Below are 15,018 nucleotides of genomic sequence, written 5' to 3'. Positions count from 1 at the left end.
TTAAAAAAGGGAAACAAGTCCCCCAAATTGATTTTGCATACATGAAGACAGGCTTAATGTATAAATAAAACATTCTTCTGACAATGATAAGGTAGCTAATGAGCTGCAAAAAGTGATCGTAGATATGAGAGCTGCTAACGAGGCTAGGAACCTTTGATGACGTTCCGAGTGGACAAGACAGATAATTAATATCACTACTAAAAAAAAACAACATTTACCGTTATGTTTCTCCCGGGGACGTGGGGAGATTCTAGTTGCTTGCTGTGCAAAAGTAAGTATTTGTAACAAATATATTTTGAATACCACGGGTTTGTGCATAGATATACTTTCAATGTTGTCAAGAGGGTTGACAGCTCTAACTGGAGGTTGATTATTTCATCCCCAAAGCACGGTATGATGAGGTTTTCAAATAATTTCACTCCGTGTTTTCTTTGTACGTATCTCTTGAGTAAGCACTTTCTGGAGCTAGCTACTATGTTTAGCTTCCCTAGAGAAAGAGAGATGAAGACAGACCAGGATATATCTGTTATCGCGCTCTTTGTAAGTAAGTTTTCACTTCTAAAGCCAATCAATGTTGGAGGAACTTCAGGAACGGAGTGTGAGTTACTTGTGGCTATAAAGTTAAAAAAACAAGAAAATAGTGTGCGGTGTAAAAATAATCCACAAAAATGGTTATGTGTAACCAAGACAACCGTTATGACAGAATAACGCTATACAGAGTAAACAGGAACAACATAATGTGTAACTAAGACAACCGTTATGACAAAATAACACTATATAGAATAAACAGGAACAACATAATGTGTAACCAAGACAACCGGTACGACAGAATAACACTATACAGAGTAAACAGGAACAACAGAATGTGTAACCAAGACAACCGTTACGACAAAATAACACTATATAGAGTAAACAGGAACAACATAATGTGTAACCAAGACAACCGTCAAGACAAAATAACACTATATAGAGTAAACAGGAACAACGTCTGTATAAAGAAAGACAGTCGTGTTGAACAAAATTATTCAATCGGGTTTTGTAATCAGAAACCAAACATAGAAAATGTTTTATGTTTGTCGAAGAGGTGCTGTTGAATATTACAAATTAAGGGAAAAATGTTTTTATCTTGTATTTTGTTGTTTGTTATTTTGTATTTTATCTTGTTCTTTTGTTATCTTGTTATTTGTTATTTTATATCTTGTTCTTTTGTTCCGAAACGGTAAATAGAGTAATCAAAATTACGGAGCCCTAGAGAAGAAGATTTGTATCGTTTGCTGTACAAGGAATATCTGGCTTTTCATGAACTTACAATGTTAAAATCCAGCGTTCAAATTCCAACCAAGGAAAGAGCCATGGTATAAGTTTGCGTTAAAAATGCACCAGCCATCTCCTAATTTAACCTGGTGAACTAGAGATTAAGTAGCTTATCAACAAGACCTACTAACTACTTTTGCTTATCTATTCGTTGGATTTGACTATTACTCCTCTAACGCATCCACAATTCCAAAGCGAGAAGCGCGAATCATGAATCATCGGATTCGTAGTCTGGCTCATGTAAGGAAACAACGGGATTGACTATATCTTCTATAACGCTTGCAAAGCGGCATCATGGCTCGAGTCCAGGACTCTTTGATACACAGCTTAGTAGGTGACTACAAGGCCACACTCGGGACATCACTTCACTACAACCATTAACATAATTTAATGTTCAGAAACTGGAGTTTTCCCTGCAAACGTGGAAAGACAAAAACAGCAACTATGTTTTCAAAATTCATTTAGTGCTTTTGTATAAACACTAAAGAAAATAACTCTAAAAGAAAAAGTGACCCTCCAGCTATCAGATCTAGTATTACCATGGCAACACTGTATCTGAACGACTGTGGAAATGAAGCCTAATGTTTCCTACTACAGCTTTAGGTTAAATCTTAAGTCTAAATCACAGAAAACCATTCAAACGGCTGGAAGAAAACTGTTTAAGGCAGTATAAAAACAACAGTGTAATTTTCCTTGCCATAGAAATAATAACTCAGTGTCAACATAAACGCAGAAATATATTTTATTACTACGCGATGGATGTTTTCGTTGTACGAAAACCTGAGATTGTAGACTCTTTAGTTTAAATTAAAACTTTAATTTATAAACGTCTGGAAAGAATAAGATACAGTTCTTGGCAAAAAACTTCAATGAAATGTTCCACTGTTCCAGCAATATTAGATGTATTAATCTGGACAAGAAACTTTAATGAAATGTTCCACTGTTCCAGCTAGATTAGATGTATTAATCTGGACAAGAAACATTATTGAAATGTTCCACTGTTCCAGCTATATTAGATATATTAATCTTGACAAGAAACATTATTGAAATGTTCCACTGTTCCAGCTATATTAGATGTATTAATCTGGACAAGAAACTTTAATGAAATGTTCCACTGTTCCAGCTAGATTAGATGTATTAATCTGGACAAGAAACATTATTGAAATGTTCCACTGTTCCAGCTATATTAGATATATTAATCTTGACAAGAAACTTTAATGAAATGTTCCACTGTTCCAGCTATATTAGATGTATTAATCTAGACAAAAACCTTTAATGAAATGTTCCACTGTTCCAGCTATATTAGATGTATAAATCTCACCTTCATGAATTCCACACTAGACTCCAGAGGGTTATCAAATCGAAACAGCAACAAGAAACTTTCTTCCAAAGGTAGAAGCTGGGCCAACTAAATAATATAAATTTTCGCCGATGAAACACTTCAGACAAATTAAACCAACTGAAGTGTTGATAAGTCTGAAATTATAGGTTGAAACCAGGTTACTTAGAGACAGATTTATCAACCAGTTCATCCTCCATATAATTAAATCATTATTATTTCTAGCTTCTATAAACGTATACTGTTTTTTATGGAAAGAGAACAAACAAAACTGATTTGACATATGTGATTTCTTGCATTTAGGTGTTTCTTCTAACGTTTTAGAAATTTGTTTAACTGTAATTTTTATGGTATAAACCACTCCTGCTCGTGTAGCTTAAGTTGCGAATCTTTTCTTACCACGATTCTCATTCCAATTTTATTCTTCCATTGTTTAATAAGATCTTCATTGAAACGCTAAGCCTAATGCAACTTCTAGAAATGCTAAGCCTAATCTGACTTCTTATAAACACGCTAAGCCTAATTCAGCTTCTGGATAACGCACTTTAAATAAAATTGTATTGTTTTAGTTTAAATTTTTAAGTTAACTCGCTCCCAGTTCGAGATATAATAATAAGTGAATTGATGCTTTGTAAATAATCACAACATGATCTGTATGTTTACAGAACGTTTCGCTTCTAGAGTTTTACAAGAAACTATTTTAGGACTACTTTGTGAACTTCAGAAGGGTCTCATCAGTGAACGACTGGCGTTTTTAACCGTTTCTCAAGTAAAGTTTCTGTTTATTTAACTTATATACTTAATTTCATTAAATATTATTTATTAAATTGTTTGAAATTAATTTCAGTAATTTTTGAAATACTTTTTTCACTTGAGCAAATTATGTTCCACTGCTGGATTATTATAAGAGCGTAGAATTAATACAAGTTTTCAAAGCTGGCCGACTGCGCGATATATTACTGGGATTAATGCCGAATTTATCGTTGACTGTAAGAATACCGAGCTGATAATTTAGTGGATTCTAATAACTAAAAGTTTTAGATTTCTGGCGCATTGATTTACGACACTAAATCTCCTAATCAGTTTGTTATATAAAAATTGCGTTGATTTATTAATTTATATGTTACTTTCTAGTTCAGATTTGCATAATCAAGCTGCTTCTAATAATAAATTATCACGAACTAATATGTGTTTACATCGTTATAATTAAGTGAAAATGTGCTTGATTAAACTTTAACAATGGACTGTTTGTATGTTACAAAACTGATTAATCTATCACGATTAAAACTCGAATTAATGTAGTAATTATCCATAATTAACGTAAGATTACGAACATTTGTTGAAAATAGAACAAGTCTATTTATTTCACAAGAGAGAGCGAAAACAAGCATCATATAGAAACAGAGATACCATGTGATGTTTATTTGACCAATCACGTTGTTGTCAAAGACGAGCCTACCTTAAGTGAACGTTCTCTATTTCGCTTTTTGTTTTCAACTTGACAAACTCAAGTAGTTGAGAAGTTGAATAGCGATGGAAAGTAGTTGTATAATTTGTATCTTAACAACGTTAATAACATAATGTTATTTACAAAATGTTATTCTGTAGTTATGTAGGTTTTACTATAACTACTTACCTCTCTAACTTCAATCCCTTGTACTGTAGTTATGTAGGTTTCACTATAACTACTTACCTCTCTAACTTCAATCCCTTGTACTGTAGTTATCTAGGTTTCACTATAACGCCTTACCTCTCTAACTTTAATCCCTTGTACTGTAGTTATGTAGGTTTCACTATAACTTGTTACCTCTCTAACTTCAATCCCTTGTACTGTAGTTATCTAGGTTTCACTATAACGCCTTACCTCTCTAACTTTAATCCCTTGTACTGTAGTTATGTAGGTTTCACTATAACTACTTACCTCTCTAACTTCAATCCCTTGTACTGTAGTTATGTAGGTTTCACTATAACTTCTTACCTCTCTAACTTCAATCCCTTGTACTGTAGTTATCTAGGTTTCACTATAACTTCTTACCTCTCTAACTTCAATCCCTTGTACTGTAGTTATGTAGGTTTCACTATAACTACTTACCTCTCTAACTTCAATCCCTTGTACTGTAGTTATGTAGGTTTCACTATAACTACTTACCTCTCTAACTTCAATCCCTTGTACTGTAGTTATGTAGGTTTCACTATAACTACTTACCTCTCTAACTTCAATCCCTTGTACTGTAATTATGTAGGTTTCACTATAACTACTTACCTCTCTAACTTCAATCCCTTGTACTGTAGTTATGTAGGTTTCACTATAACTACTTACCTCTCTAACTTCAATCCCTTGTACTGTAGTTATCTAGGTTTCACTATAACGCCTTACCTCTCTAACTTCAATCCCTTGTACTGTAGTTATGTAGGTTTCACTATAATTTCTTACCTCTATAACTTCAATCCCTTGTACTGTAGTTATGTAGGTTTCACTATAACTTCTTACCTCTCTAATTTCAATTCTTCCATCTCTATTGTCATCATATGCTTCCATGAACGATTCTTTCAGTTCCGCCATCATAGCTTCGGACACAGTCTACCAGAAAGGAAACCAGTGATCGTTTGTTAAGTAATTTGTCCTGAAACCTCTAGAAAGATAGAACCAGTTACCAACTAAACTGAAATATCAAATAATTGTACTTGTAGCCCGGCGGTTAAAAGTTAGAAGGCTTATTCGCTGAAAATCGAGTTCGATCCTTAAAGTGGGCACAGCACAATTTGCTTATTTGTGTAGTTTCGCATTTAACAACAAGAAAACAAAACGAAGTAAATTTCTCTTACAAGAAAGGAGATGTGGAGGTGGGCGTGTTCGGATTCTATGTCAGAGAATTCAACGTTTGCAACCCACTACAGCAAAAAAAAAAAGCGCTCCGTTCTTTGAGGTCGTGGTTGGTCACAAGAGTGATGGTCACGTCTTACTATCTGACCAGACAGGTAAAGTTCAAGGGAGTTGAAGGTGTGTACCTTTGATTAGCTGCCGTCACTCTTGTCTCATCAGTTTAACACTCGGGACCATTATATAAACATGAGCCTTCTGTGACTTTTAGCGAGATTCTAAAATAAACAAACTCTGGACAACTGATACGTTTCTTCACTTCATTCGAGTACAGGAAGAGTGAAACCCCTTTTGAGGTTGATATCATTGATGAAAGTTACAAAACGGTTACCGAAACCTGGAGCCATAGATTTTAATTGGCTAGAAAACGGTGGAAAATAAAACCTTACTAAGATGAACCTTTTGCCGATAGAATTTTGTCATGGAAAAGTTAAGGAAATTGAATTTGTTTTTTTAAATGGAAAACTACAAAAAGGCTTACCTGAGATATGGAGTTTACTGATGAGCCACCAGGGGGTAAGTTCAGAAAATAAGAATGTTTTTTGTGATAGAGGTAACTACTCTCCTAGTGTGTCTTCTAACCAATTCCAGGGGACATTTTAAATAATTGCCGTCCCCCAGTGGCTCAGCGGTATGTCGATGGACTTACTTTACACCACTAGAGATCGGGGTTTGATACCTGTGGTGAGCAGAGCACAGGTATCCCGTCGTGTAGATTTGTGCTTAGCTCCAACCAAACAAAGAAACTTAAATATTGTTTTCCTGCTAAGCACAAAATTGCACGAAGGTTTATTTGTGCTATCCCCACCGCGAAGATCGAACCCCAAATTTTAACGCTATAAATCCTTAAGATGACCGCTGAAATATCGGAATATGTTTATATAAGGATATTTTTTATCAGTGTTAAAACTTGAAACACAGCGGAGAAGGAAAAAAAAACCGATTATATATACTCGTATACCTACGTCTTGAAAGAATTTATCTTAAAACAAGGTTAATGTTACATTTCTTAAGGCAATTAGGATTTTAAAGAGAAGGCTGGTAAACTATGATGAATGTTTTCTGAAAAAGAATGTAGTTTGTTAGTTTCAAAACTTAGCGCAAAGATACTCTTGGACTGTCTCCTCTGACTGCCTTTAATTTAGAACTGATAAACTAGAAGCAAGGCAGCTAGACAACAAAATACAACGCCGACTCTTGTTCAGTACTAATCGAAGTGTGGGAATTTTATAACGACTATTATAATGTAACCACGGTTTTGTGTGACTTTGCGGCAACGAGGATGCGAACCGTGGACCTTCGTATTTGCAGTTCGGCACATTAATTACTATGCAACGTAAGCCTATTTCAGAATCGAGTACGTTATGTCAAAAAACAAAATTCGTATACACATCAGTAAGAGACGTGACACTTAGGTGGTGTGATGTCGCAGAAAATTAATCTATTTTGGGAAGTGCATGTGAAACCGTTTCGGTTTGTTTCTTTGGAATTGAGCACAGAGCTACACAATGGGCTATCTGTGCTCTGCCCACTACAGGTATCAAAACCTAGTTTATAGTAGTGTGAGTCTGCAGACATACCGCTGTGCTACTGGTGGCAATCTTGTTCGAAAGCAAAATATTCATACAACCAATTCACACAGATGTGGACTTAATGTCATAACAAAAGTAAAAAATATGGATCAAATTGGGAGTGCTTGGACCATTCAGAAATAGACTTGCAACAAGTCGTACCCTAGCCATAGTAAGCAAAGTGCGGCTTCTTGTAACAAGTGAGAAGTTATAAACTCAAAATTTAGTGACAAAAGTCGTCCAAGTGCTCCAGGAAACAATATACAGCATATATAAGAAGGGTTTCAGACAGGTCTTGTATACATACCATTTGTTCATCTGTTGTATGCCTCCTGCAGCTGGAAAATCAACGAGTATTCACACTCTTCCATACAAAGGAATATCAACTAAGTTCCAGGATGGAGCATATATTGATTCATGTACGATTCAACTGTTAAAACGTGTGCTAGAAAATCGTCGTATTCGTACATTAGGTGGATTATAGAAAACAATCAGGAAGAAGTGTCGTGCTTTTGGACGTGGCAACAATGCTATTGCGCCTTTTGTAATGGAAATTACTGCTATGCTGTAGGGCTATTGTCAACATGCACAGTCGTCAGATAGACAATGAATGGACGTGAAGATATGGACGGTACAGACGTGGTGAGGCTCCGAAATTATTTTATTATAATTAACTGCAAACATGTGTGAGAACAAAATAAATATTTCATTAGTGACTAAACAATACAGCATATAAAAATAGTTAGTACCTAAGATTAAAACAAATACCCTAACTGTGTTACTTATTCTTTTTTTAGTGTGCCATTTCAAAATTAATTCTGAGTACTTGGAAATATACATTTGACAAAAGTTATTACGTTCAAAACCGACGATTTCTACCATACCTGTATAAAATTATGTTCCATTTATCTGTGCAAAGGTGTTAGTTTTATGTAACGATTGAATTTTTTTTTATTTTTCTCATATAAACTTGCTAAATTTTTCAGCACTCGATCTTTTTTACTGTCTTTATAGAACTGAGAAACTGTGGAATAAAACAACCGAATATAAACCAATTTATTTTTAGAATAGTCTTTCTGTTTCACGCTTTAGTAACAATTTTCTTGTTCAGCGACATCTTTTTGGATTTACTTTCTTTAATAATAAATGACAATATATTGGTATTGGTTGTAATATCACACAAAGCGAGATCTCAAAGAAAAGTTTTCTAAGGTAAGAAAACTGAAACCTTATGGTGTTCGTTTCATCTCTTTTTATGTATTCTGAATATCAATATAAAACAACCAGTAACATTTATCACTAAACACGTGACCAAGCTACCGGGAAGAAAAAACATATTCATAACATATCAGTCGATCATAGATGTTCAAATAATTTTATTTTTACGTGAAAGCAAAAGTATTCGATTAGGATAGATTTACTTTTTTTAAAAAGCAGAACATAGCAACATGTTTTCTAAAACATCACAAACAATCCTAATTTTGTGAGAAACATATCGTGTCAACAGACGTTACACTTTAAGTTATATATATACATCAAGCCATTAGCGTAAACTCTTTTCGTCTAATAACATTTCACCATCTCGGGTGGTTTCGGTCCTCGACGTTTGCTTGAAAAAGGCATTGCATACAAGTTAGAAGAAATATTTTTAGAGAAACAGAAATAAATAGATGTGGCATTAATGAAAGATCAAATACCACTTCACATCTCTTCTAGAAAATCTCATAATGTAATCTATGATGAACAACAAGAAAAATTACAGTCGCTGGAAATCAATTCTTTTCCATACCTCGGCTCCCACATCTGTAACGTTGACACTTGAGACAAATTCTTTTAAGAAGTTGTCTAGTTCCCTACCCTCTATGTAACCGTTTCCTGGAAAGATAGAAAAGTACATTATAAAAAACTTGAAATGAACCTGATGTTGTATAATCTATATTCGGTTACCATGAAACTAAGCTTAATGTTATATAATCTGTATTCAGTTACCACGAAACTAAGCCTAATGTCGTATAATCTATATCCAATTACCACGAAACTAAGCCTAATGTCGTATAATCTATATTCAATTACCATGAAACTAAGCCTAATGTCGTATAATCTATATTCAGTTACCACTGGAGAAAAAAAATTAAATCGCGTCCTGGAACCCAAAAATTAGTTTTCAAGTTCTATTTTATATGTTAATTTACCTGTCGAAATAAAATAATAATAATAAATTTAGAATGATCTATTTAATAAACACGTGTATCAATACTTTAATGATAAAATTCAATGATATTTTGTAAAGAAAACGTGTCTATTTTTCTCTTGAGGTAATATGGAGTTAGTTGTGATGTTTTATTGAATTAGTTTAGAGGAACTAAACATTAATTTCACACGAAATCAAAAGTAATACTGATGTTGTTTTTTCTTAAGAGAGGAAACAAAAAAATATGTAGATGTATGCGCTAGTTACTGATGTATGTGATTTTTACAAAACAAAACACGAAAGTTGCAGATATCAATAATTTACTTCGACAGTTCCTGACAAGTAACAACTAAATAATATCTGTCAGAAAGAAGCTTGTTTATTTAGTCAGCTTCTCATTCGAAAAATATCGGAAAATTGAATGCACAGAAATTTGACATTTAAAATCCGTTAGAGGAAATGACATCCGTGGAAATGAATTTGACAAACTCTGTAACTGAATTCGTTGATAAGACATAAAATGTTACTTTTTTTTTAATATAAAATATAGTATCATGGTTTTTCTATCTCTCTCTTTCCTTTAACGCGGGCCCGGCATGGCCAAGTGTGTTAAGACGTTCGACTCGTAATCTGACCGTCGTGGGATCGAATCCCCGTCGTACCAAACATGCTTGCCCTTTCAGCCATGGGGCCATTATAATGTTACGGTCAATCCCATTATTCGTTAGTAAAAGAGTAGCCCAAGAGTTAACGGTGGGTGGTGATGATTAGCTGCCTTCCTTCTTGTCTTACACTGCTAAATCAGGGACGGGTGGCATAGATAGCCCTCGTGTAGGTTTGCGTGAAATTCAAAAAACAAACAAACAAACAAACCTTTTGACCGCCCCTCCCCAGCTGATATAGCAGTATGTCTCACACTGCTAGAACCGGGTTTCGATACCCGTGGTGGGCAGAGAACAGCTAACCCATTAAGTTTTGTGCTTAATTCCAAACAAAAATTACTTTTAAAAATCTAAAGTAGAAACTCTGTTTTTACGTTTTTAGTGTTCACGAACTTCAGGAATCCACGAACGAACGACAAATTCAAGAGTAATGAAAAACGCCACCTACGATTAAGTAGGTTAACACTAAAATTAACGAGTTGTTATAACTATTCATTCACTAACTTAGTTTAATCCTTAAATTATCGATTCATTTCAAGCGTCAAATTACCAAAGTGGTTTTAGCCACAAAATTACCAGCTTGGCTTAATCCTCGAATTACAGAGTCGCTTATATTCTCAAATTACCGACTCTTACATTTTAACCAACATATTACCCACTTGTTTTCATTGTCAACTTATCGAATTCTTTTAACTTTCAAATTACAGACTTGGGCCTCGTTAGTAAACGATCACAACTTTTGTATGTGGTCCTGTGTGCTGAGTTCTTAATTAGAATCAATTTATGATAAGCTATTCTTCTACTTATATTCTACAGATCGGGGTACGATACCAGTGATGAGCAGACAGCAAACAAATAACATGTCTGATTTATCTCAGTGCCACAGCCAGAGGCTCCAGACGGTCCAAATTGTCTACCCTGTTAGTAATTCAATACCAGAGAGCAGAAACGTTTCGTACAGAATAAATTGATTACACTTTGAGATGAAAAAAGTATTATAAGCATGACGCCAAACTTTATTTCGCAGACATTCTTAAAGTTTGGGTTCACTTTTTTTTAAGTTTTTGTTTCTCCGTGTTTACAACGAGAGGTTACATGATGATTCATCAAAAAGGAAAAAAAATCTATTATTATTATTATTATGAGAAAACTAACTTGAAAATGCTGTTTATTAAAATGATTCTAACGAAGGTGAGGAACAGATAATATTTTTCTCATATACTTAATATTTTTAGGACCTTTAACTTCTACTCTTTCAAGAATACTTCAACACAACACTTTCTGGAACCTTTATTTTTCAGCCGCGGCATAATGGCTCAAAGAACGTCTCTGTTTGTTATTTTAGCTCATAACTCCGTCATCTCTTCACCGATTTGAGATCTAATTACAGTTTTGGAATCGGAAGGTCAAACACTTTCGATTGGTGTATTTGATCCACGCGAAGTCTCATACATTAACTTACTCTAATCGTACCTAAAAGAATTTCAATTTCAGAGTAAACTGGTAAAGTACTTGATGAGTAGTAAAATCGAATCTGGTATACGATATTGCCGGCGCAAAAAAATACGGCTGAGAAAATACAAAATAAAAGTATCATTAATTAATTTACTCTAATCCTGCTAAAAAGTTCCTCACCTATTGAAATTCCCTCTTGTTCATGCTTCTCGTGATGTTTTCAGTAGCCGCCTACCAGTGGCATAGCGGTAATTCTGTGGACTTACGACGCTATAATCCGGGTTTCGATACCTGTGGTGGGCAGCTCACAGATAGCCCATTGTGTAGTTTTGTACTTAAGTTCAAACAGACAAATTTAGCGCTTTTGTTTTCTATCGTTCTCAGAACCCTTGAACGTAGCGCTCGTTATACCTTTTGTCATACCAGTTGTTGGTATTTACAGCGTGATCTATTAAGGTTATGTCGAATTATGTGAAATACAGTATGTGTGAGTTTTTATTTCTCGGATTACTTCCCTCCTCTTTCAGCTAAAATATTACACTCCTATTGGTTGACGATGTACTTTGTTTCGTCAGCACAAAATTACAATCTAGACCGTCCCCTGCTAGTACAGCGGTAAGTATTCGGATTTGCAACACTAAAATCAGAGGTTCGATTCTCCTCGGTGTATTCAAAAGACAGCCTGATGTGGCTTTGCTATAAGAAAAAAAAACACACACACAAACATACAATTTAGACTACTGTGCTTCATTCACCGCGAAGACATCCCCAGATATATGCCTTTAAGTCCGTAACATACCACTGCCACACACTTGGCAGCGCCATCTAGCGTTATTAAAAGTAAACTTTTCCAAAACAATTTCGTTGGTATAAAATTATTCGCTCTTAGAAGAACATGTCTAGTTTTCTAGCTGACGGTGGTGAAACCACAAAAGATGCCCCCCGCCATACATAAAGAGTAACTGGACCACCTAGAGCAACTGGACCACCTACTTTTATTTCCTTGTAAATGTAGTTACGATTCTAGTTGGTTTACTCCTCCAACCTCACAAATTGTAGGGTCTGCGGGGGGTGTAGTGACCCCACTGACAGCGGGTTTACTTTCCTTTCAGACTCAGCAGATAGCCCAATGCGGCTTTGCTATAAGAAAAACACATAATTTCCTTTCAATGAAATGTATTGGCCAAGTTTGTTCAACATTAGACATTGACCTGACGTGCAGTGGGGATTATTTATGCAGTGCCAACGGCAGCTATAGGAACCCAATTTTAAGCTTTATGAAACCTTAGAAACCCCTGGTGGCAATAGATTCAGTAACAAAAATAACCAGTCTCTTGAAGAAAATGCGATACTGAATATTGTTTTTAATTAATATTTAAACTGATAAAACGTTAGGCTAAGCAAATTTGTTAATTTTAGACATAGGTAACATATAAATAGTTTTGAACTTTATGGCTACATTGATTTAACTGTTAAATTATTTTAATATCCCAGATTTTTATTTCAAAAAGAAAAGCTGTTTCGTTTTTCTAAAATTTAATTTTGTATATAAAAAGAAACAACAACAAAGAAATGTGTCTACTGTTAACTTTAAACAAAATGTAAATATACGTTTGAAGAGCAGGCAATATCTGACACATTTATAAAAGTTTAATATCGTTCCGGGCTGTAGATGGATAGGTCCAAAGTTCGAGCTGCAAAACATGTGAGCGTAAAAAGAAAGGCTCTCAATAACGTTCCTCTGTTAGAATTACTCACGTAGGCGTATGCTGCTGATTGGATACATTCCTCTGGTCAACAGTTTAAATTACGGATGGCCGTGCTTAAAAAATTGGAAGGGGGGATATTGCATAGGAAACCATTTTAGGCTTAAAGTATCGAATGCTCTAAACGATAATTTACGTTTTATACGAATTTGTTACACACTGAAAACTGTAGAAAGTTATTAATAATCGACAGTGTTTCCTTATGCGAAAAAAAACCAACAAAAAACAAGTGAACTAAGAAAACTTGTGTGCCGGCCTCTCTGCGTAGCTGTCTATCGATATTACGAATACGAAAACATAAAAATATATCACTTTTATATCTCTACCATATATTTATAAAGAACAGCAGAGGTAACGTAATGCAGAATCAATACTGCGTTCCAACAACCCAACCCTCCTCTCGTATTAAACGATATAATATTAGTTCTTTCTCAAATAACACTGTTTTGTTGAGGTCCTGAATTTGGCGAAACTTCGTACGAAAATACAATAAATAAGATTATTATGGTTTTACAAGCGGACCACAGCCTCAGCTAAGACAATGAAGATTGTTCATTGATCAACATTTGTCTTGTGACTTATTAAAATATACTGTAATATCTTACCCCAGAGGTGGTTCCATTTAAACGTAAGTTAAAATTGTTTTAAGGTGACACATACATACACAAAGATTACATGGACTAAAACAGAAACGCCTTATTACCCCCAAATCATGTTAGTATAGTGTAAAACCCAGGTAATAGTAATGTTAAAACTCAAGTTATTATAATGAAGTATTTAGGTTATAATCATGTTAAAAACATAAAACTCTGATCAAGAATCGTCAAAACAAAACAAGTTGAATCAAAACGCAAAGATTAAAATACGCGAATTTTCTTTCATGAGAAATTGACAGAATATGTTTTGTCAGATTAATTACTCGTTCGTTTTTAAAATGTTTGTGCAAAGATATAAACAAGCAAGCCTAACCTGCACATACCTCGCCCTAGTTTTAAAGAGCTAGATATAAAGAAAAAGCAGCCAGCTGGTTATCAGCACCCACCGCCAACTCTTGGGTTCTTCTTGGCTACACCGAACCCGTGGCGTTTTTGTGGCAATGGTTGTTTATTCAATGTAATACATCTTCAGAAACTGACTCTTATTGTTGTTAATAGTTTTGATTGAGGCAAACTTACGCACGTGTATTGCGTATGTATGTGTGTGCCCCCCATTGGCTCAGCGGTATGTCTGCGAACCTACAACGCTAAAAACCGGTTTTCGATACCCGTGGTGAGTAGAGCATAGATAGCCCATTGTGTAGATTTGTGCTTAAAACAAAACAACAACAACTCCCCTCCTCCAGTGGCTAAGCAGTAAGTTAACAGGCTTACAATGGGAAAAACCGGACTATCGATACCCGTGGTGAGAAGAGCACACATAGACGGCTGCAAAGCTTTGCGTTCAGCACTACGATGTATGCGAGAGTAGCGCCGCCTAGTGTTCAAAGTACTCTTTTTTTTTTCCGCTGACATCAAACAAAGATATTGTTCGCAGATCTTAAGGCTTGAACAAGGCTTAGCTGTAATAATGCAGAACGTTTCGTGCTGAGAAACGTATAAAGTAGCAATCGATTTTTGTTCCGTTCAATAACTGATACGTTAGTTGGGGTGTCGTTAATTATTATTATTTCATGAAAGTTTCGCAATATTTATAAAACTTACCAGTTTTTCTTTTTGTTTTCTGGTTGTACAGATTTTGTTGAAATTATATAAATAATCAACCAATTAACAAAATGAGGACATCTGACATCATGCCACTCCCTACGATCTGAACCCCTTATAAATGTAACATAAAAATCAA

General features: G+C 34.9%; 1 protein-coding gene across 1 annotated transcript in view; it reads right to left on the bottom strand.

The window, feature by feature from the left end:
• LOC143258240 (calbindin-32-like) overlaps window positions 1-15,018 on the bottom strand; it is a 98,164-nt gene that overhangs the window by 13,619 nt on the left and 69,527 nt on the right. The window contains exons 2-4 of the mRNA XM_076517228.1: window positions 8,895-8,980; window positions 5,145-5,234; window positions 2,636-2,722 (exon numbers count right to left, since the gene is read on the bottom strand). Coding sequence (XP_076373343.1) covers window positions 2,636-2,722; window positions 5,145-5,234; window positions 8,895-8,980 — 263 coding nt within the window. The remainder of the gene's footprint in view (window positions 1-2,635; window positions 2,723-5,144; window positions 5,235-8,894; window positions 8,981-15,018) is intronic.

This window comes from Tachypleus tridentatus, chromosome 1 (assembly GCF_004210375.1).
Source record: "Tachypleus tridentatus isolate NWPU-2018 chromosome 1, ASM421037v1, whole genome shotgun sequence".
Lineage (NCBI taxonomy): Eukaryota > Metazoa > Arthropoda > Merostomata > Xiphosura > Limulidae > Tachypleus > Tachypleus tridentatus.
Note: the sequence above shows the minus strand (reverse complement) of the source record. Positions and strands in the feature narration are given on the sequence as shown.